Source organism: Nipponia nippon, unplaced genomic scaffold, assembly GCF_047370975.1.
Source record: "Nipponia nippon isolate SJK-2023a ecotype South Korea unplaced genomic scaffold, ASM4737097v1 scaffold_9, whole genome shotgun sequence".
Taxonomy (NCBI): domain Eukaryota; kingdom Metazoa; phylum Chordata; class Aves; order Pelecaniformes; family Threskiornithidae; genus Nipponia; species Nipponia nippon.
The window spans coordinates 45,782,755-45,805,282 of record NW_028262413.1 but is presented as its reverse complement, the minus strand read 5'-3'; the positions used below and the strand labels follow the sequence as shown (position 1 = coordinate 45,805,282).

Genomic DNA, 22,528 nt, shown 5'->3' with positions numbered 1-22,528 from the left:
CATGGGGGCAGAGCGGCAGAAGCCAAAGGGAAACCCCCTTTTCCAGAGGTCAGACCAACAAGTCCCCGGAGGAAGGTTTATTAGGGCTGGAAGAGCGCACTGAAGTGTTTAAGAGTGTGGAAACTGACCCAAATCACCGCCGGTGCAATAACCAGACCCCGGGGTGGTGGCGTGGGGGTTGGGACCCTGTCCTGCGCCTGGGGTGGGGGCCCAGCCCTGGAGCCGCGGCCCCGGAGCCGGGAGCCCCAGCCGGACCCCGCAGCACCCACCGGCGGGGCCGTTCCACCTGGCAAAACGCCATCCTCAGGCGTGCTGTGTAGAAGACCTTATTGTGAAAAAAAGGAGGGGGAAAAAAACCCCAAAACACAACAGGACTGAATTGTATAGAGGAGCCCCCGACGTCTGATATTTTTTTGTAGGGAGCAGGGGCCACCTTAATGCCAGCGCGTCCCCGTGAAGTCCCCATGTAAGGTCCTGGGGGTCAATGGGGACCTGTGGCCATGCTGGGAGGGCTGGGGACAGCAGGTTTGGCCGGGAATGGTGGCGGTGCCGGGTGTCCCCTGCCCGCAGCAGGAGCCATTTGTCCTCTGCTGAGGGCAGGCAAGGGATATTATTTTGGGGGCTGGTTCTTCACCGAAAGGGCAGTCAGGCCCTGGCACAGGCTGCCCAGGGAAGTGGCTGAGTCCCCATCCCTGGAGGTATTTAAAAGCCGGGTAGATGTGGTGCTTAGGGACATGGTTTAGTGGTGGCCTTGGCAGTGCTGGGCTAACGGTTGGACTCAATGGTCTTAAAGGTCTTTTCTAACCTAAACGATTCTGTGATTCTATGATTCTATGGTTCTTCTCATCTAATCCTCCGAATAGGACTGCGCTTTATAATTTTTGAGAAGGAAAATGGAGAAGGAAGGGGCAAATGCATGGCACGGGTTAGTCTGCGGCTCCCGCAGGCACACAGGGTGCTGAGCTCCCCCTGCTCCCTGCAAAGCACATGGCAGTGAGGGGCAGCCAGCCCTTTTTTGAGAAAAACAGCAACGGGCACTGAAGGGTGCTCTCGCGGCCCACCGAGCCGCGGCGGCCGGAGGGGTCCACTCGTGTGACCGCACAGGGAAGAGGCGGTGGATGGGGCAGCGCCCTGATGGGGTCCAGGCCCTGAGCTGCCCCCCACCAGCTCCCTGGGCACACGGCAGCCACTTTCCTGTGTCTCTGTGCCACCAAAGCCACTGCCGTCCCTCCAACCTGCCACCCCTCCAGCCCGACAAGCTGCCATCCCTCCACCTCTGCATCCCTCCAAACCGCCGTTCCTCCGCGAGGCTTGCAGGGTGGAGGAGCACTCCCCCAGTTTGCGGGCTGTGGGCACCGAGGGTGCTCCCCGTCCCAGCGCCGCGGGCCCGGGGTGAGCCGAGGACAGGCTGGCAGCCCGAAAGAGCCACAATATTTCCTGTCCTTTAAAGTTTGCTTAAAGAAAACTAATTTCCTCTGTCCCTTTGGTAGCAGAATACAAAGCAGCCAGCACTGCCCCTTTCCCCACGTCCCTTAAAAATCACCTTACACTTTCCTGCCGCTGAAGCCGAGCCCTTGGCGCAGCGCGGGACGGAGGCGCGGCCGGCTCGTGCGTCAGCGCCCACCGGCCCCCACGCTTGCCACCGGGGCATAAGAGGTGGGCCTTGCTCTAATGTATTCAATTATGATTTTTTTTTTTTTTTCTGCCTGTTGAATGTAAGAGAGAACGGAAAAACATTCGAAGCACCCAGCTCTTGGAAAAACGAAGCTGAAAATGGCATTTTTAAGGCTCAAAAGTGCAAAGAGCCACCCGGGCCGCCGGGCAGGGTGAGTGCAGGCGATCGCAGGGTGTTTTAAGACTCATGCTGGTCTCGGCGGCAGCGAGGTGCTACAGCGAGAGCGAAGGGGAGCGGGAACCGGCCCGGCTGCAACCCCCGCACCTTTGCTGCTCCGGCAGGCTCAAGCCCTGCCTGCGCTGCTGGGATGGCGCCGGGGCAGCCGCTGCAAGAGGAGCTGCATGCAGCAGAGCTGGCCTGGTCAAGGGCTGGGGAAATAAAGTCCTGCTTTTAATTTCTAATCACGCTGCAAGGTTAGAAACTAGGATTGGATTTGCTGTCCTTCCGATCCAGCTGGCTGATGCCCAGCTGCCATTCCCGGTCCCCGGAGCAGCCCAGCAGCTGCCGCTTTTGGGTACCGCAGGAGCTGCAGCCCCAGGGGTGCTGCGGGGCTGGGAACAGGCGGTGCGACTGGAGCAGCACCATGCGGGGCACCTGTTTTCTGCCAAGGTTGTTTTATCCAGCCAGGATCGGGGAAACTTTTAATACCACTACATTGCCCTTTCCATGGCTTTCTTGCAGGCAACGCCTGGGTTAGCTGGAGGGATGTGCTCGGTGATGGGACCCGCAGGGTGCGATCCCATCAGCCGGGTCCCTGAGCAGTGTGCTGGGACCACGGTGCCATGCCGTGGGGGCTATCGCAGGCGTTTGGGCCCAATCCTGCACCGCTGCCCAGGGCAGCGTGAGCAACGGGGCAAAGAACTGGCCCTTCTTTCCTTTTCTAGCAGAATTAGCTTTAGTGTTGCCCCGGTTTTCTGCACAGGGAGGAGCCAGGTGGTTCTGGACAGCCCCAGGCTGGCGGGGCCGGTGCCTTGTGCTGGGTCCCCAAAGTACCCTGAGCCAGCACCAGGACGTGCCCGGAGCCCGCCGGGACCCAGGGGTTGGGCGCGGCAGTCGTTCTCCATCCCAGGGCCTGACCACCCTGACCCACTCACCGCACCGATGCCAGCAAACGGCCAAAACCAGGACCAGGAATCAGCGTCCTGATGGTAATTATTTTTATTTCTTGTAAAGCAGGCGAAGGACAGCCGAGCACTCCAGGGAGGAACCCGCGGTGCAGCGTGCGGCTCCCTGCTTGCAGGACGCAGCCGGGCAAGGGGACGAGGCAGCGGGGTTTGGGCTCAATTAATCCCGGTGGCGGCGGGTCCTGTGCATCTCTCTGCTTCCTCGGCGAGGAATTAATGGCCCCAGCACCCGCCTCCCTCCCGCTGCCAGTGCGGAGGGTTAATCTCATTTCAGAGCATCCGTTTCCCTCCCAGTGCCAAGCCCTTTCCGTGCACTCCCGCTGCTCCAAGACGGGCTGGGGGAAACCTGACGTGGACAAAATAAAACTAAGCTGTTTTCTCGCCTCTCCTCAGCCAGCTGAAGGAACGACCCCCTCCAGGCCCCTGCTCGGGCTTATTTTTAGAACCTGAAATGAAACAGCAAGGGCTGCGATACACGCAGCTATCCCGGGCCGAGCGCTGGTAACGGGGGCTTCTATCAGCAGCGGCTGGGGCTCAGGCAGCCCCTTGCTGCCGGGCTTTTGGGGCTTCTCCTGCCTTTGGCCTTGACCCCGTCCCTTTCCCCAGGGACAGATGCCGGGGGACAGATGCTCACCTGTACCTGCTGTCAGTCCCGCTTTGCTGCTGGGAGGGTTGGGAACGAGCACTGAAAGCTCAATTAAACTGCCTGAACTGGTGTTTTGGTTTTTTAGTTTTAATTTCTGCTTATTTTTGCCCCTGGGGATTTATTCCCACAGCACGTGCCTTGCTTACTTAATGGAGCCTTGTGCTAATGAGGTTTCAGGTTTGCTGAAGGGGGGGATTTTGTCCCGATTCCAGGGTAGCAGCATTCAGGCCCTCAGTCGCTCTCAGGAACCGACGCCCTGCTCCCAGGAGGTTTCGGGACACACTCACTCCTGCCCCTGCGGCAGGGATCTCTCATGCCACCATGCAGCGAGGTTTGCTGCTCTCCCTCCCCCCTCCCTGACCATCCCGGCCCGGCCGGCGAGGGCAGCAGGGATTTCGGCGCAGGGACGTCCTGGCGTGCCTGGGGGAGGCTGTGCGCAATGGCTGCGTGCAGTAACAGCCCCGGAGCGTGCGGCGGCGAGCAGAACAAAGCCCCTTTTGTGGCACCGGGGCCTTGGCCGGTGCCCACCGAAGGTTTGGGAGAGGCTCCGGCTGACCCCGGTGGGAGCTGGGGAGCCCGTGGGGGGCACGGCCCCACGGCGGCTTTGGAAGCACCACGGTGCCCAAGATGTCCTGCTCCAGAGAGACGATAAGGGACAGCTGTGGCTATTCCAGCCTGTTTTCTCCAAGAAAACCTGCACGGCTGAACGAAAGTACAAGCTGTTTTATAGCCTCTGTTGGGGCTCCAAGGATCCTGGAATAGTACGTGCCTGTAAAAGGGGTCTGGCAGCCGGAGAAGGCGAGCCCCAGCTCAGGTGACAGGGGTGGCGCAGGCACGCACAGGCTTCGGGCTATGCAGCGGGATGGGAGGCAGGTGACACAGTTTCAGGGAAACGCAGTTAATGAGCCCTGACACAGATACAGCTATTTCACAGCTAAGCTTGAGTCAGGATAAGCTCTCGAGGCAGCTGTGAAAATGTCTGTCGAACCGCAGCGGAGGCGAAGGGCTGCGCCACCTCTTCCCTGTCTCTGAGACAACAGGCAGAGGCTTGTCCTGGCGAGGGAGAGCGAAGCGGGGCGCAGCGGTGCTGCCGTGCCTGCCGCACGAGCCGCTGGAGGAGCCGCGGGGGGACAGAGACAGGTAAGGCTGGGTAAGGAGACAGACTGCGCTTGTAAACCCGACGCAAGCTGCGCTCATCGGCAGGACGTGCATTTTAACCAGGCGCTGCAAACCCCAAACGCCCTGCAGCTGGTGCAGGCGTGGGCTGCCAATACAAAGTGCCACCAACGCAGTGTCGTTGTGGGGAGAAATCTGTTTATTTTAAGATATGCTCTGTTTCTGAAGAAGGATATTTTAGCAGCCTGCAACAGAAATGTGAACCAGAGGGTTAACCTGCCCGTTCGGCCTTGGCCAGCCTTGCCGATGCTCACACAAGTTTCTTGGGATAGAAAAAAAAAAAAAAAGTCCAAAATTCAAACTGTACACCTTTTTACAGGGTGCTTAGCCAGGCTCGCTTTTTACACTGCTGTACATGCTTGGGATAACTAAGTGCAATTGAATTCAGAGCCAATACATCATCCCAGGCCACTAACGAAGATAAAATAAAAGCTGTGGTGAGCAGAAGCTGCACAGATACACAGGCAAATTGAGCTTATTGTGTTCCCGATACTCCAGAGTGCATTTACCAAGAGAAAGAGGAGTGAAGTGAAGAGAGTTTATAAACCTTCCTGGTCACGGGGCTCCCTTCTCTTACACCGGGAGGTATCTGTCAGACCGAGCGGCTTTGCTTTCTATCTATCATCAGCTCTATTTACAATTGACTTTGCAACAGTGCAATGAAATAGCTCGCTCGCTCACTGAGATTGTGCAGTATTATCGGCAGATTATTCTAGGCTCTCTCACAGTAACACTGTACCACAATAGCTTTTAGGAACCAGAAACGCAGTGGCCAGCCAAAGCTTATTGCTGGTTCGTACACCTGGATGTCTCTACACAGCAATCACAAGAGGGGCTACACCTGAAGTAGCCTCTAACAAACTTGCAGGGATGCGGGTAGCGGCCCCGCGGCGCAGGGCGTCCAGCAGATGCACTTCCCGCAGGAGCAGGGTGAATTAGCCCACAGTGAACCGCACCGCCGGCCAGCGGGCAGTGGGGACTGTAACGTGCTCAGGCTCCCAGGAAAGAGCCCGCTGAGGTTAACGGAGCTCTCCTGGCTGACAATATACACTATAAAAGCAGCAGCAGCAGCCAGGGCATGCTGAAGGTGGGGAAGGAATTTAAAACAGGGAAGAAGAAACTGGAAACAGAGGCATGAGCAGAACTGCAGCCACCTCCACCTTCTGCTCTCAACTACTGCAGGGGAGCGTGCGACGGAGCAAGAGAGCGGAGAGATGGCCCAGCTCCCGGGCTCGTCCCTGCTCTGCTCACACCGGTTTCGTCCATCCCCGAAAGCCCTGCCGGGGCTCCAGCCATGGGAACCCCGCAGTGCTCATTAGCAGCAAACCAGACGCACGCTCCCTCCCACGCACCCCTCGTCCCCTGCCCCTCCGGGACTGTGTCTCGGAGTCCAGGAGCACTCAGAGCAGGACGCTTCCATCTTCCGTCGAGCATTGGTTCCCAGCGCCACAAGCACTACCTTCTTTTTCGCATGCAGGTTTCAAGCCTTCCCAGCTCTTCGTAGGCCTGGTAGAAAACGTCAAAGTCTCTGGCACTCCAGCCCCTCCAGACAGCCAGGCACCACTCCATGTTTTCGTTCTCAAAGCAGCACACAACTGTGTCCTTTCCTATGAGAGCAGCATCCACCAGTGTCCTGGGAAAGGAAGAAGAGAGCAGAGAAGGGCGTTACAGCGGAGAGCAGCTCTGCTCACACAGCATGCCACCGCTCATCTGGGAGGCACTGACTCACAAGCTTTCCTTTCCAGCTACTGAATCTCTTTTTATAAGCTGCAAATCCTTCAGAAAGGAGAATGTAACAAAGAGAGGGATCAGAAACTATGTCATGGCAAAAGCAAGCAGCTCAGTGACATGGGAAAATATTTTTAAAGGGCTTCAGGTGCCTAAACATGCAGGTTGGTGCTTAAGTCTGCCATGACATTTTGAAGTTGCTGTTCATCTCCTGATTTGCTAAATCCACAGATTCTTTTGCCTGCTGCCAGCTGGGCATTTTCGAAACAGCCCGCGCATCATGCCACAGCTAGCCGGCTGCTGAGAGCCTCTGCAGCTTGAAACGCAGTGTGGAGGCAGGATGGAGCCCCACCTCTGTCTGCTCAGGGTATGAGCCCCGAGCCCAGATCAGCAGGCATGGCTACGGCAGCAGCGCAGGGACCCACAAGGCTCGTGCAGAAGGAGTCCTGCACGACAGCACCGTGTTGCCTGTGCTTCCCTTCGTGGTCTCTGAGCACATTACCTGATCAAACACGAGTGGTTGAAGCTGGCCCTGCAGGTAACCCAGAGGGAGGTGGCCAGGCAGAAGATGACACTTGTGCAGGGTTCAAGGGAACCTTGCTGGGCTCTTTCTACCACTCCAGCGGCAGATGGGGGAAGACTGGCCCCAAACTGTTTCCCCAGAAAGGCCCCTAGACCTTGGTGGGGAGCACTGGCAACAAGGGCTGTCCTTGGCAGCTGGTTTTTATCACAAATTGCCCCTAAGAAGCCACCTTCCTTCCCTCACCTCCCTGCCCTGCTCTGCACTTGGAGGAGGCAGGCACTATCGGCCGGTCTGTATCCTGCTGGTAAAACAGGGCAAGTCAACGGTCGCCGTGTCTGAACCAGCCAGGCTGCAAGGCAGCAAAGCAGGACAAGTCTGAGACGGCCGCGTCACCTCACCTTAACTCCACGCTGAATCTGGGTAAAGCAAGATCAATCTAAGAGCACCTGTGAACAATAAAGAGAATACTCCGCTCCCAACTAACTGATAAAGACACTCAGCAAGTAGAGGGAATGGCAGGAGGACTTTAATCTCGTGGTGTGTTTGCCCAGTGGTAATAAATGATCATTAATAATCCTTAGCACTGCTTAACCTCCATTTGTTTGGACATAAATAGTACAATCCCAGACTGGTATTTAAGTGATCAGCAGGAACACTCCCATCTCTCTAGCAGCTATTTATTTACTTGGACGCTCGTTCGCTGCATGAAACATTTTGAATTAATGTATATAACTGCTCTCCCCTGTGCTCCAGGAGCCTTCCCCCAGCCCGTCACTGCCGACAGCACAAAGGTGCTCATTTAGAGCCAGAACGTCAACCTGATCCATGTGAATGCAGCCACAGACAAGCACTGCGCTCTACATAAATACGCCTCCTGTTCTTAATGCAGGGCCTGAGTCTGCCAAGCTCCACCGATCTTCTGCCAGGTGCCCTCAGAGCACTGGGAGTCAGCACCAGGCAGGATCAGACTGGCGTTTATCGCATTGGGCAAGACGGTCCTGCCTGTCTCATTACGGGGGTACTTGGTCTCTGTGGCTTTTGGAGACCAGACCGTGGTCGCAGTGCCTTCCCCTCGCCGTCTGCCATGCTATAAGAGCATGCACATGCCTCGATGTGCAACCAGCAACCGCGTCTCCTCCAGCTGGGAGCTTCTCAGGTTCTGCTGGATGCTGAGGGGAAGCTCCCAAGAGCTCCTGGAGCCTGCAGAGCCACCCTCGGCCACCCAGTCCCCTTGTGCCCCTGGGAACTGGTGTGACAGGCACTGCTCAGTCAGCCTCACCCGTAGGGAGCCAGTTCCCCAGCCTTCAGCACAGCGATCACTCTGCCCCGCTGGGTGCCGGATTCCTTCTCCAGTCCGATAACGATGATATCCCCTCCTCTCCTAGAAGAGAAACGAGGGAGACGTCACATGTACTCTGCAGCACAGACTGGTGACAACTGAGGAAGATCCACGCTGGATATCCATTCTGCTGCAACCCCTCCTGCAGTTTCACCACCTTTTGCAGGGAAGGGGGCACTGCAATGCCACCAAGGGGCATCCTGAATCCACTACAGCGAGAGCCCCCATGACACGCGGAATCAGAGTCCCAGTGGTTTCCATCAGCTCAACAGGAGACAACAGGATTTGCCAGGGCTGTGTCTGAGCGAGGAAGCTGCCTGCTGTTCTTTGTTTCCTCAGTAGCTGGGGAAACAGGGCTTCGAGTCTTACCACCCGCATTTCTCTGCTGTTGAAATCAATCCTGCAAGACTTTAGATGTGGCCATTCTACCCAACGCTAGAAATCTTTAAAAAGGAGCAGAAAAATCAATGTACCATTGCACTGGGCACAAAATTTCTTAATGATAACTTGACTTTCTGGGCAGGTGAATCACACTGGGAACGCAAAAGTTCCTGAATTAGCCTGAGCTAATCTCACGCTCAGCCCAGGAGGGATTTTGACAAAGTTGCTTTGATAAGCGACCCACTTACCTGGGGATCCATATGAGGTCTTTTACTGGAAGAATCTTGACAGCTTGGAGATGCTGTGTGTTGTCACCTGCAGGCATAGCATCGTGATGCAGGGGAGGCTTCAGCTCATGAAATTTGTCAGACTCCTCAAAATCTGTGGAGAACGGTGCACTGGAAGAGCTCATGGGTGAGCTGGGTAGGCTGGAGGGGCACCGGGTTATCCTGTTAGGAGGCGAGGAGGAGTAGGAAGACACAGAGCAATAATCTGTGAGGGAGTCCTGGTGGTTTAGTATCTGGGTGCCAACCTCCGGGCTATAGATAATGCTCATGTCCGCCAGTGGGTTACTCTCCATCGCTTTGTGGTTTATAGGTGCTGTAGCTGGGATGGCTGCCGAAGGCTGCTGGATTGTAAACATGTCTCTGAGGGGGCTGCAGTCCCCGCAGAAGTAGCGGGCGCAGAGCTGGTAGGTGGTAACGTGATACATCACCAGAAAGTTGCTTTTATCGTCCAGACACCACACCACCTCCTCCCCGTGACACTCCGAGTTGCAGGCGATGGATGTGATGACTGACGGCGGGCTGAAGGGCTCCAGCCTCCTGCTGATCTCCATCGTGGCGCAGTCTATGATGAGGATGCCGGGGCCGTTGCTGTACCAGACCTCTGCTCCGCTGTTGGTGATCTCCATGGCCTTCACGGGGTACGGGTTCTGCCGGGGGTCGTCATCAGAAATGTTGAATTTGGACCTGTTTGCCGTGTGGGAGCACAGGTAGGAGCAGCTGTCCCCTGGGATGCCCTGGGACACTGAAAACACTGCTACGAGTCCATCCGACAAGCCGGCCAGCACCACATACGAGTTCTGCAAGAGAGAGACAGCAGATTCGCTATCCGGATTCTTTACTTCTCTGCAATGCAAGAGCCTTCAATCCCAGAGGCTCTGGCTGCCTCTCACAATTCTGCAAGTACACTAGTAACTTACCCCAAATCACTCAGTGATAACAGCAACATAAAAAGAAGTCATTACATAGAAGCTGCTGCAGAGCCATACTCCTCTCACCCAGTATTACCTCTCTCTTCATTGGCAAGGGAGGACAGACGGACCTGGCAGCCTGCCCTGAAGCCTAACAAATTCAAGCTGGAGTATGTTCAGAGAAAGCCATCATGATCCTAGGAATCCAGCTGTAGAAACCCGGCTCATTTCCAAAAAGCAGTAAAGCTATTGCTATCAGTGTAGGTAGGAGAGGAATGGAAGAAATGCAGTAAAAACAGAAAGAGAGGGAGACAATCCTCTCACAAACAAGAGCATACAGTGATCACTCCACATCCAATGTCTGCTGCCTTAACAGCACCGCTCCTCTCCCAGGGACGTGCTCTGGGACCCCTGGCAGCTCACAGGCATCCCAGCGGAGGGCACAGAAGCAGCAGCATCAGTTCAGCAAAGCGGCTGCCAAGTGCCACGAACAATTCTGCAGGTAGTTAAAAACCTGCCCCTGAATGCACAGATGTGTTAGCTGTGGGAGCCGCAGCTGGCGTCGAGCTCCAGCGCAGCGCTCTGCCGCACTGCTGCGATGGATACCGCCACGTCCCGTGGATGGGAGCCGGTGAGAAGGCCACGGCTCGCCGGGTCTCTGACTCCTCCAGCTCATCACAGAGATGCGAAATGCTGTTAAACAGCCTGGGAAATGGATCTCTCAGGAACAAAACTCCCCATGACCTTGGGTCTGTACCAGAAACTCCGCCATCTGTGAAGCAGATAAAACAATACCTACCTAAAAGGCCTTTCTATTTCCTCCCTGTGGAGCAATAAATTCTAAAAAAAGACCCTTTGCCCAGGGCTTTTTTGCTGCTGTTACAATCTTGCCAGACTAAAGCAAAGCAAAACGAACAGAACCAGACAGAGCACCACCAGCTGAACCGACACAACCTTACCCCTCCACAGCCTCGCCGCAGCAGAAAGCCCTGCCTCCTGGCGTGCCCGGGACGCCAGCAACGCTGCCCGCCTCTGCGACACGGGACAAGGACTCGGCATCGCCCCTTGCTGCTCATAAATTAAGGGAAAGTCTGTGCCCTTCCAGGGATCTCGGCTGTGCCAGCCCTGGATGACAGCTCCCAGGCTGCTTAAACCCATCGAGGCCAAAATCAGTATCTTGAATTGCTCTCAGATATCACGGGGCAGATAGCATAGGGGTAAGTATTAGTTTAATTGATAGCACTGTTTGCAAGGCTCATTAAGAGTCTTGGACAAAAAGACACTATCTGCATACAAAGTATGAGTAAAACCATGACTGTGCTGAGCCCGTATGACTAATCCAAATCACAGCAGAATTCTACTGTAATGGGAAAAACTAGGGAAGCAAGTGGAAAGTTGTGAAATGGGACTTGGACTTTGACTCAGTCCAGTCCCAATTCTCTAACCACTAATTAAAAGAAACCCAACTGGCCTGCAGTGTTCGGTGCCATGTCCCTGCTGCCATGTGGATCTGGTGCAAAGGCTCCTGGATAGGAGTTTGCCAGGGAGTTGCATCAATAGGTTGGAACATGGCATGATGCTTTGCACAAGCTGGGTTTTGGGTTACTTTTTCTTTGGAAAGGAGTTCAATTATCTAAACCAGAACAAAACAAAGCATTGTTTCTGGTGAAAATGGTCCAACTTTTTCAGTCCAAAGGACCCTGCACAATAGGTATTTCTTACTAAAAATGGAAAATTTAAATTGAAACGGGAACATCTGAAATTAACCTGAATTAATGACAGAGTATGTCAACCTGAACTGCTCCTAGTGTGACACAGGACACAATTAAAGTCTTCAGAGATCTCTATAATTTTGTCTCAGTTGATCTGAAAATGCTGAATTAGCCAAGCATAGTCTTCATAAAAAATATTTTGATTTCTTTGATTAGCATCAGCTACTGCAGAATAGAATCCAGATTCCCTTTTGGGTTCCATAGGCCAAATTTCCCCGGCACTGAGCAATCGGCACTGTAACTGGGCAGAGCTGCGTCAGCGATCCCCACCCAGCTTGACCAGTAATACCGACTGCCAAATTCTAGCCTGTCTGGAATAGCACAATGGTGGAAGCAAATCTGGAAGATATTTTATGCTTTGGGGCACTTATTACTCATTGCCTTGGCTATCAGGACCTGCTTCTCCAGCCACTGTTGTTATCTCTCTGTTTAAGAAATGAGGAGCAGGAACTCAAAGGCTGAGAAATGCCCTCAACCTGCCATTCCTTGCCTGACCGAGACCAGGGAGTGATCCATTTCACAGAAGAACACGGCAAAGGCCACCCACCCCCAGGTGCCACCAACTCACCAGACTTTATTAGGTGTCGGTGCAGCTGGGCAGCAAGGCAAAACTCTCCAAAGCAGGGTATTACAACAGTGACCAAAGGCAGGCAGGGCAGCAGCCTCCAGAAACCTTAAGTAACTTTCTCAGAATTCATTTTCAACATTTGGGCTCCACAAAGAGCCAACAAAAACACACAGCAACAAAACTGCATTTGAAGTCTCCGTCCTGCCAGAAGTCCCGCTGTGCCAGGGAGGAAGGCCTCTGAGCGGGGCTGTGACGGTATGCGATGTGCAGGAGATGAGCTGGCTCCAGACGTCCTGTCCTCGCAGCTAAGGACAGCGCAAGGCTTGGAGTCGTCGGGATGGCCGCTGTGAGTGGGTTAAAAAAAAAAAAAAAAAAATACAGCCCCTGACACCACAGCCTCAGTCACCTCCTCTCTTCCCCGCAGGGTCTGGCACTGCTGGTAGCGAACGCTGTGGCAGGCTACAGCCTTTAAATGTAGCTTTTGTTTTCATGTGTTCCAGGTTTTTGCAAGAGGCCAGAGGCTTGCACCCATTCGGATGTCTCTCTCCCTCAACATCTCTTTGTAAGAATGCTGCAAACCAATTCAGAAAGCACCTTGTTTTGCTCGTTTTAACCTGTTTCTTTGTTTTGGGTTTTTTTTTTTTCTGAAAGGAAATTTACTGAAAATTTTATTGTTTGCCAAAAACAATGATACTGGTGACAGAAAGCATGCAACAAAAAAGCTTAAATTGTACAAGACTTTTCCTTGGCGGGTGAGTTTTGGATTCTGGGCCCCTCTCTGCTGCTTTTAAATTTCCATGATGCTTCCTTTGGATGAGAAACCAAGTTTTGGAAACTATTTCTTTTGGATCAGTCTTCCCAAGGCAGTCGTAAAGAATTCCCCTTCCCAGCAACATCCCTCGGCAATTCTCTGACTGCTAGTTACCTCACATCTCATCAGCTAAAGGCTTTCTTCCCAGGGAAACGCGAGCAATTCTCTTCTCCGCTGGACAATAATGACTATGTGATAACTCTGATACAGCTCGCTGCGCCGTACAGTGAGTTTGACAAGTGTAAGCTTTCCACTTAGCTTTATTGGAAGAACTGGCTGTTTCGAAAAACGGTCTAGTTTCTTGCCAACCCGGTCTGCACATCCCTATGGCTGCTGCTCTGGCTATTTCACTGCCAAACTCATTCATAGAAAGGAGAGAGGAAAAAGTAAGTCCAATAAACTAAGAAGGAGTGCGCCGAAGGGATGTGGATTTCTGGAAGGTTGGGTAGGGTCGGGGGAGGAAGGGAGGTGTCTAGACTCAATATTACTATTGTAGGGCCTGGCATTATTTATGACATTTTCTAGGCAAGCCACAAACTGAAAATAGAAACCAGGAGACATAAAGCCACTCGTAACCCCTGAGGAATGGCTTTGCAAGCTGTATGACAGTGGAAAAGCTGAAAGTGAAAGACTCGTTCGACTGTCCTGGACAAAACCTCAGGCAGCATGAAAAAGAAATTTGCCCTACACATCAGAAATGAAACTCCACGGTGGAGAAACGCTGCAGGTCTGGGAGCCAAAGAAAGCCGACAGATGCAGCCTCCCGGCGGGTGAAATTCATTCCTGTGCCAACTTTATATCTGTGCCCTACTTTAGTGCTACTTACACCATGTTTGGAAGTGAAGTAGTACACCTTACACTAACCATCTGCCTCGGATTCAGTTTGCGGCGATGCAGCAGTCTGAGCAAATGAGCCAGAAATGGACAATAACTCAGAACGGGCATGTGGTATAAACCAGCTCCACTGTCGCTCCGAGAGCTGCTCCATATTGAGCTTTCAGACACATACCAGTCTGCTGGCATTTGCAAAAACTACACAGCTACCAATAATGTTAGAACATAATTATATGTTTTTACTTGAGGTGGCTGTAAGCAAACCAGAGGTAATTTAGCCCAAAAACAGTTTTTATACATCTCCCAAGACTTGCCTGCAATAGGCAGTCATGTCAGATTTCTCTTGCCAGTAACTGGATGTTAGCAATTCCGGAACTAGGCAGATAGTATGTAACTTTTGTTATTACCCATAAGAGTAATTATCCATATTACCCATAAAAGTATTACCCATAAGAGCTGTATTATCTAAGCATTCTCATTCAAAACCAAAAAAGAAGTGTGGCTGAGCCTAGATAATATTTAAAGATGATTGCGCACACAAATGACAGCATGCATACACACCAGGAAAAGAGTGGGTACACGAGCTAGGATATACCCAAGTCCTGCATTAACAGTTAACAAATCTCTATTCTAATTATTGTTTCATGTCCCCTCTACTTTGCTTCATCAGCCTAAACCTTGTCTTCCAGTGATGTGGAAACACAGCTGGAAAACTTCCTTGCAGAAGAATTTGATCTACTTTGACTATTTTCCCAGCAGGCTTGGAAGTGCCAGCTTTGGTCCCCTGACTCAGGTTCTTGCCCGCACCTCTGTCTTCTGGCAGAGGCACAAAGACCTGGAAACCTTCTCCTCGCACTGCCAAAATGTTCCTGGGCATTGCAAAGTCCTTCGACACTAGCTAGTGACAAGTGGCGCAAACTCTGGCAGTTTGGCCCGGCAGCGGACGGCTTATTCTCACTAATGCCCCTTTTCCTTTAGGTTCCTCCTTACCTTTTTGACAACAGGCATTACTAGAAAGCAGCTCACAGTAGCAGGAGTGTCTAAACCCTTCTGCGGAGTCTTTAGAGGACACATGCCCTGCAACCCATACACAGAAATCTTCTGGTCCTGTGAAAGAGCACATAAAACTCTATGAATTTCAATCATCTTCCATGCTTTTCATATTTGGATACCTGAACAAGATCAAATTGGTTCCAAAACCAGTTTTTACTTATATTTTTCAACATCCAAAGCCTGGATTTCTTTATGTTTTCCCTGGAGAGCATTTGCTTTGTCTGAGGGTAGAAAGCAGGTACTGCCTTCCCCAGTATGAGCTGTGGGCAGTATACGCACTATCCAAAAGCCCCCAAAATCACCACATATAGAAGTAGCATTTGACAACCCTGACTCTGGTGGGTTTTTTTAACATTTTTTAAATTCTTCAAAAAATAAATTAAAGGGATGGGTCCCCCCCAACCCCAAGAAATCCCAAACATGTCAAGACAATTGAAACACGTTGTATGTTATTTTGCATTAATCTGTCAATTCGAGGAAAGCTAGTATTACATTGTATGTGGAATTACACCTGCTCTACACCTCGTAAATCTACTAAACTGACAGAGTATCCCGTTTGGGGAATAGCAACACATTTCATTTTGATCAGAAAGATGGATATAAAATGCTTTAAGATTTCTGATTTGTAATTTTTCTATATTTCTTGTTATGAAAAAATAGGAATATTTGAACTTTACCTCAATTTGGGAACAGAAAAAGTCAAAATATCTTAATTTTCCTACAGGGAAAAAGAGATCTATACTCTCACTCAGTTCCAGCATCCATGCTAGGGCGGGGTGAATTAACCAACACAAATTATTTATTCAGCAAGCATGGCTTTTTTTCCCCCCTCTCTGAAACACTGAACTTCAGGAACATTTCAATTTGTTTCAGAAAGTTTTTGTTTGGTTTGTGTCAAGAGATTTTGTCAGAACCGGCTGACACTTAACACAGGCCTTTTTGATGAGCGGACAGGGGCTCTAAGGGATAAATCAGCCATGCTCTCTCACTCTTATTTTTTTTAGCTGCAGTTTTCCACGGTGAACACAAAACTTGGCTACCCATTTCCCACCAACTTTCAAACCCCTTGGGCCTCTTTCAAAACTCCACCCTTAAATGCATGGTTTCTTTCACTGCTTCTCTTTATCGCTTACAGATAAGGACATTTCCCAGATGAAACCCTGGGTACAGATACACTACAATCCGGAGAGTTTCGCCTCGGAAAGCCGAGGTTCCCACGATCGCTCGGAACACCAGGAGGCATGATTTTGATCTAGATATCAGCTAAGGAACAGGCAGAAACAATACACCTGGAGACAGCAGATGCAAAGTCACGCTGCTCATCTGAGATGCCCATTGTCTCAAACACTCAGCTTTACTAATTTAATAGGCTCTTTCTCTTCATTTGCGTCTCTTCTAACGAGGCCCCTCTTGAGTGGGGCACTGAAGCGCAGGCAACACTCACCTCCGTGGCAGCCCAGAGGGCATTCTGAAATTTTAGTTGGCAGCATAGCTTCATTCCTGGGCAGCTCATCCTCTCCACTTCTATGACTCCTTTCTCCGGATTCACCACCGTGTAGTTTCTGAAAGGAGCAAATAACAATTTCCTATAGCCAATATTCAGCCTCCAATCTGCTACAGGACGGTACTCGGCACTTTTGGCCAAGCCGTAACACGACTGTCCAGATGTGGACGATGCTGCAAGGCTCTCACCCCTCCAAATGGCCTTTGTAAAGGAAGAGAAATACAGACGTGCCACAGCTCTTCCTCAGGGGGCAGATATGCAATTGCTTCTGTGAAGATTTAAACTCAGCTATCTGACTTTGCGCGGAAATGGATTAGGAGAACTTACGTGGTCTGTTACTATAATTCAGTTGTGAGACAAATAGCTTCAGCTGAATAGCAGTAATTAATAGCTGGGAGGCCTTAGCCCATCTTGCCCATTAGGTGCTCAAGAGAATACGTGCTTGTTCTCCAAGTTCACTGCCACAGTATTATCTGGCTTCATTACTTATTCTAGTACATAAACAGAAGAGCATGATCCTTCCAAATAAGACCAAAGATGTGTAACCTGATAAAATAATTTATAAATATGACTAATTAATGTTTTTGTAACTAAAAGGATTTTGTTTGTTTGGGGAAGTTTATTGGGTTTGGGTGTTTGAACAATAACTGGATATTCACAGCCACATCTGTGAGCCCCAGATGTTTTACCAGCTGTGGCACAAGCAGTTACATATCCTGAAATCCATCACATATAACTAATTTGTTATTCAGCAGTCTCCAGCAAGTGGATTGTCCAGTCAGGAAGCAGATTCACTGAGATATATTGCTGTGAATATTTGGACAACATCCATGTATTCAGAATACATCTGTGAGTCCCATGCGTTCCACCAGTTTTAGCAGGAATAGTTATACTGTCTGCACTGAACGACTGACCAGGCACCACAAACAGCAAAGCAAATCGCTCGTGAACAAATCACGTACCTTGCCCATTAGGTTAATGGTTACAAATAATGAACACATTAATATAAAATTCAGACCAGTTTGTGAATGTTTCCAAATAGGACTGGGTCTATAAAAATCAGGAACATCCACAAAAACAAATGTAACTAGCCATGGGTCATGTGTGGCTGAGAAAAATACCATCATCTCCGTCACAGTTTAATAACATTTAAAGCCCATGCCTATTCAGTATAGCACACATTTTACTGGCAGTATACACTTGGATGCACACACAGCTTCAGGCATGTGGTTAAATCCTGATGATTTCAATAGGATTTAAGCATGTGCTTAATTGCTTTGCAGAACAGAGATGGAACTGCAGTCTCAATTAGGAAAGGTTTAGTGTTAAATGGCCTCATTAGGAAAGGCAGAACACGTCTGTTCTCATGTGCAAATGCTTCATCCTGTGTGTGTGAATCATTACACTGCCCTAATCTTCTCCTCATATTAACTGAAGCAGAGTTAAGCTCATTAAATATCCTTTATAAAGCAACCACTGTTCCCAATTAAAAGAGTTTGGGAAAACAGTGTTCACCATATCCTTGGCATTCACCCAAATTCACTTTCACCTTCTTTACCTCCCTCCCAGAGGCATAAGGGAAGACACTGAAGGATTTTTACTTAAAAAGAAAAAAGAACAAAAGAAAGAAATTACTAATATGAGCTGTCTCACCTGGTGTCTTCCTTCCCATCCCAGAACACCACAGTGTACTCCTGTCCTTGGGAGCAGAAGAAGGAAGACTGTTTCCCACAGGATAGCAGGTACATAAATGTTGCAAAGGTAGGATCTTTCATCTGTCCTACCACAGAAATGGCCAGTGGACGCTGTGGGGAAAGGAAAAGAGAAAGACAGGTCACGTGAGACAGCTGGAGGTCCAGATGAAATAAAAGAATCATAATAGTCATTATTTATTAAAGCTAGAGAGCCAAGAAGTAGGACTTCTTCAATAAACACTTCTGCTACTTTCTCAAATCTACACCAAATTCTCCTTATAAATCCCACCTGATTGGTTCTTAGCATCCTCCATACCCCAGACACTGAAGACAAACCTCTTCTGTACTTCCATGGTTTGGTCTGTGTTTCTCTTACACATTTTATCGATTAATTTGTTCAGGCTTAGGAATTTTGGAAGCTGACCCACTGTCATGACAGTGTCTAGCTGTTTGTGGGTCAAGCTGACCTTTGAAGAACAGCAGCTCTGAAACACCAACTTGCAATTAATGAAAAACATAATGCAGCATAATCCTTGTCTCGTACTTTGAACCCTTTTCTTCCTTACACCGCTTTTTATAATCTTGGTGTTTTTGAAGTCTTTGTTGTTACACTCACACCATGATACTGTAGCTGTTTCTAGAAATTATGGGTAACGTCTTGTCCTGGTGAAGTCAATAGCTTAACTGCCATTGACGTCAAGGGACCTTCACATCACCGCAGATGTCTAAGGCCACCAATCTGCCATAGTTTCATTCATAAAACTCTCATTTAAGTCAACAGAAGTTCTGGGCCATATCAGCAGGAGGGGTAAATGGGAAACTGAGCTGTTCTGCTGTACCGAGAGCAAGCCTAGCTCTCTGCATGAAAAGGGCTGCCAGATCCCTGTAGCTACATGATCAGAAAACACTGGTCATAAGGGTTGTCTGGTACCTTTTCTGGCTTAGTGTCCCAACACTCCATCATGAGTGCCTGCATCCTATATAGCTGCACCTCCTCTGGCTGCCCAAGAACAGGACGGATCCCTTTAGACAGCTTCTTTGCAATCTGGAGCTGGTGTTGTCCTAGCACAGGCCGCTGACCAGACAGCAGCTCATACAGGACCATCCCATATGAGAACATGTCGACCTAGAGCCAGAAACAGAGAGAAAAAAACAGTGTAAACCTCCCTTGGTGGGTGGAGAGGAGAGCAAGGAAGGCCATGGTGGGAAAGCTAGTGCTGCACACCATGCATGTATAAGGGAATTCAGCCCCATGCATGAAGCCAGCCACCCACCGCTGTCACGCAGGGGCTGCGCCCATGGATACACCACGGTTACCTTCTCATCGTAGACTATGCGAGGCCTGATCTCAGGAGCTTGGTAGCCCGGCGTGCCTTCCACGCCAAGAGCGCCTTCGTGGAATGACTGCCGGGAGATTCCGTAGTCGGAGAGCTTGATATTGATGTGCTCTTTGACGTCCAGGGACCACACCAAAATATTGTCTGACTTCAGGTCGCAGAAGATGATGTTCTTCTTATGCAGGTAGGCAAGACCTGTTACAATCTGATACGCTATTTTGTGTGTCAGCATGTGTCCCAGTGGCACAAAGGAAGACCCTAGCACAAAGGAACAGCCTGTCTTCAGTTCTTGTAATTGCAGTAACTGCTTTTTTTTTTTCCCCTTTCTCTTTCTCTTTTAAACTCCAGAGCAATAACTAACAACCTTTTAAAACATCACTCAATGCCACAATTTGAAATGACACTGTTCATGTTACTATACACATCTGACAGTTCTATTAGATTCTTTTTTTAAACCCTTTCACTTCTAGACCCCTAAATCTCCTGGTGAAAATTAGTGTTTGACTGAAAGTTGACACAAAGCCAAGGTGCCAAGAAGGTCAGATGGCCTCAACCTATCTTGGAATTAGTGTCGTTCATTTGACAGCGACAGAAATACAGATAATTATGAGAGCATTCAGAGTGCCAGACACCCATCTGCAGGGGGAAGAACACAGCATTACCCATGCAGCACTGAAGTGAGATCCACTTCTTATTAATTTGCAGAGAAATTTAAAATCCAGGTCTCCAAAGTAGTTTTGAAAATCCTGAGCATCAATTTTTACTACGTTCCCAAAGGCACAGTTTAAGAGCAATTCCATCCCTCCCACTTCCCCTAGTCTGGAAGAAAATCCCCTTCAGTAAATCAAGCAGTAATTTGAATGTTGTTGACCATTTGTCACTAGTGTGACTCGGAGAGTGAGCTGTGCCAGGAAGGAGACCCTGTTTTTACCTTTGGAGTTTTCAGACAATACAGTGGTGAGGCTGCCCAGAGGGGCGAGCTCTAGGGCAAAGCAGAGAGGATGGATGCTGATGCCAATGAGGGAGACGATGCAGGGGTGTTGCAGTGAGTGGAGCATGCTGGCCTCCTGGCGAAACTCGGAGAAATTCTTCATGGCGTCCATGGCTCTCAGGTGTTTCAGCATGGTATCTGGCAAGACACACAAACCCCTGCTCACTCCCCAGCTGAGAAACCAAGTCAGAAACTCTTTGGAAGGTGCTAATCGCTGACCAAATGCTGCAGGAGGAAGGCAGCTTGTGAGGTTATGCCAACAGCAAGGCTTTTAAGTTGCATCCTCATGTTGATGCATGAGCCACTGACAGACATTAGCTATAAGCAGGATATATACGGCTGCCTCAGGAAGCAAGTGCTCCCTTGGTCCTTTAACACCAACCTTGAGTGTGTCTGGCACACACTGTTCTCATATATCACCTGGATGATTTTGGAAAACTTGTGCTGTGCTTTTTAAAGCAGGGACTCTCTGGGTGTGGACGTCACATTGCAGACCCTTTGATGGAAGGAGTCTTCCCTACCCTTTCCTGGCTGCCCTGCCAGAAGAGGGACCCTTCATGGTAACTGTCCTTCTGCCATGGGACACCACGGGCTGCTCAGGCAGGTTTGGTCTTTCCAAAGGTTATTTATCATTGGGACAGCAGCTGGCCTCCTTCACAGCCCAGGGGTTCACTGCATCCTTCCCTGTCAAGAATGAGGAAAGTGAGGTACTTTCCCCTTTCCTTTGTCCATGGACTGAGGCTCTGCTGGAAATCTGTGCTCAACAGCCGGCACGTGCAGTACGAGAGCCTGTCCCTGCCTGGAGGAGCTGGCAGGCTGAGAAGGATTTCCAGTTTGCTTTCTGTAGTGGCTGGCGCAGATGGAGTAAAAGACTAATTCAAAGGTGGAGACCCACAAGTCCTTAGTGCAAACCTATGCAAATCCACACTTCTCATTGCTGAACAGCTTGGGAAAAGGAGATGAAATCTTGCCTCCCACCCCCATCAAGAGCTCTGCCTTGGCACTGTATGAGGCCACCCATTGACCTGCAGGAGAGAAGCTTCCTGCAGTGCCAATGACCTTCATCGCTACAAGTGCTTTCATGAAGGACTCTTTAAGATGCATCCTCCTCCTCCATGGAAACGCACCAATTTTGCTATATATTTCAAAGCTGTATTTAAACAGGTGCTGCCAGCACTTCGGAAAGCGAAAGCTCTTTGGTCTTAACTTGGGATCGCAGACTACAAGAGCCGATTCCCAACACCGATTCTGTGTACTGTACCTGCAGCTGAAGTGGGAGAACCCTTGCATTTTTTAATCTGAAATCTCTTCACAGCCACTGGTTTTCCTTGGTATCGTGCCCGATATATAACGGTCCCACTTCCACCCTGGCCAAGAACGTTGTTTTCATTTTCACTGCATTCCAGTTTGCTATTTTCCAGGAAGAGTCTGCCAAAAAGAGATTGGGGCTTTTTAATTAAAAGTTTCAAAGACATTGTAAATTCATATTTTTCATGTGATTTCCATTTTCGTGAATCCCTAATAGGTTCTGATCTTATGTTCTGAGAGGACTGGATCACCTTAACTACCTTAACCTTAACTAACTATCTCAATGTACTCTACGCTGGCTCACGTACAACAGATTTCTCACAGAAAAAAGTAACTTGGGCAAATAAGCAAAAAAGGCTTTTAACTAATTTGTCCCACAAGAATCAAACAGATCTGGAAAGCACATAAGCTCCTTTTCCAAGCAGACGACACGGATACAGATATTTGTACCATTTATCTGTACTAATGATTTTTTTGCTTCATTTGCCTCCTGTTCCTCTTTTCTCCGCTGAGGCAGGACAGGATGTTTATGAACAGCCCCACACTCTGAAACCTGATTATTCAAATCAGCTTACTGTTCCCAGGCAGCAATTCATCATTCCCCCACTCTTCCAGAGACTACTTTTACAGCTGTTCACACTTCAAACATCTCCACTCGCCTCACGCCCGTCAAATAAATCTCTAGGAGATAGCACTGCGAGGATGGGTGTCGTGACGAGGCGATGGGGTGTTTGCCCAGTAAAACGACGCCAAGAAAGGAACAAGGGCCTGGGGGAGCACAGAAAGCTCCGACAGCAGCCAAGAGGACACAGTTTTGTCTAGAGGTCTCATGGCTCTGCATCGGGCACAGAAAGGTCTGAGTGTGAACC

General features: G+C 50.0%; 1 protein-coding gene and 2 long non-coding RNA genes across 4 annotated transcripts in view; 2 read left to right on the top strand and 1 right to left on the bottom strand.

Moving 5' to 3' along the window:
* The first annotated feature begins 1,728 nt into the window (after positions 1 to 1,728).
* On the top strand, positions 1,729 to 3,514 carry LOC148050313 (uncharacterized). The gene is made up of 2 exons (XR_015701723.1): positions 1,729 to 1,826; positions 2,852 to 3,514. It is a non-coding gene; the product is annotated as an uncharacterized LOC148050313 (long non-coding RNA).
* A 1,107-nt stretch (positions 3,515 to 4,621) lies between these two features.
* Positions 4,622 to 22,528, bottom strand: part of LRRK1 (leucine rich repeat kinase 1) — an 83,106-nt gene continuing 65,199 nt past the window's right edge. For both annotated transcript variants that reach the window (XM_087744430.1, XM_087744431.1), the window contains 10 exons: positions 21,613 to 21,779; positions 20,292 to 20,489; positions 19,341 to 19,618; positions 18,955 to 19,149; positions 17,983 to 18,134; positions 16,270 to 16,387; positions 14,763 to 14,879; positions 8,841 to 9,676; positions 8,152 to 8,253; positions 4,622 to 6,254 (listed from right to left, as the gene is read on the bottom strand). In XM_087744430.1, the coding sequence (XP_087600556.1) occupies positions 6,077 to 6,254; positions 8,152 to 8,253; positions 8,841 to 9,676; positions 14,763 to 14,879; positions 16,270 to 16,387; positions 17,983 to 18,134; positions 18,955 to 19,149; positions 19,341 to 19,618; positions 20,292 to 20,489; positions 21,613 to 21,779 (2,341 nt within the window). In that variant the 3' untranslated portion in view covers positions 4,622 to 6,076. The remainder of the gene's footprint in view (positions 6,255 to 8,151; positions 8,254 to 8,840; positions 9,677 to 14,762; positions 14,880 to 16,269; positions 16,388 to 17,982; positions 18,135 to 18,954; positions 19,150 to 19,340; positions 19,619 to 20,291; positions 20,490 to 21,612; positions 21,780 to 22,528) is intronic.
* Positions 9,691 to 16,261, top strand: LOC148050312 (uncharacterized). Its single transcript, XR_015701441.1, has 3 exons — positions 9,691 to 11,004; positions 12,628 to 13,324; positions 15,961 to 16,261. It is a non-coding gene; the product is annotated as an uncharacterized LOC148050312 (long non-coding RNA).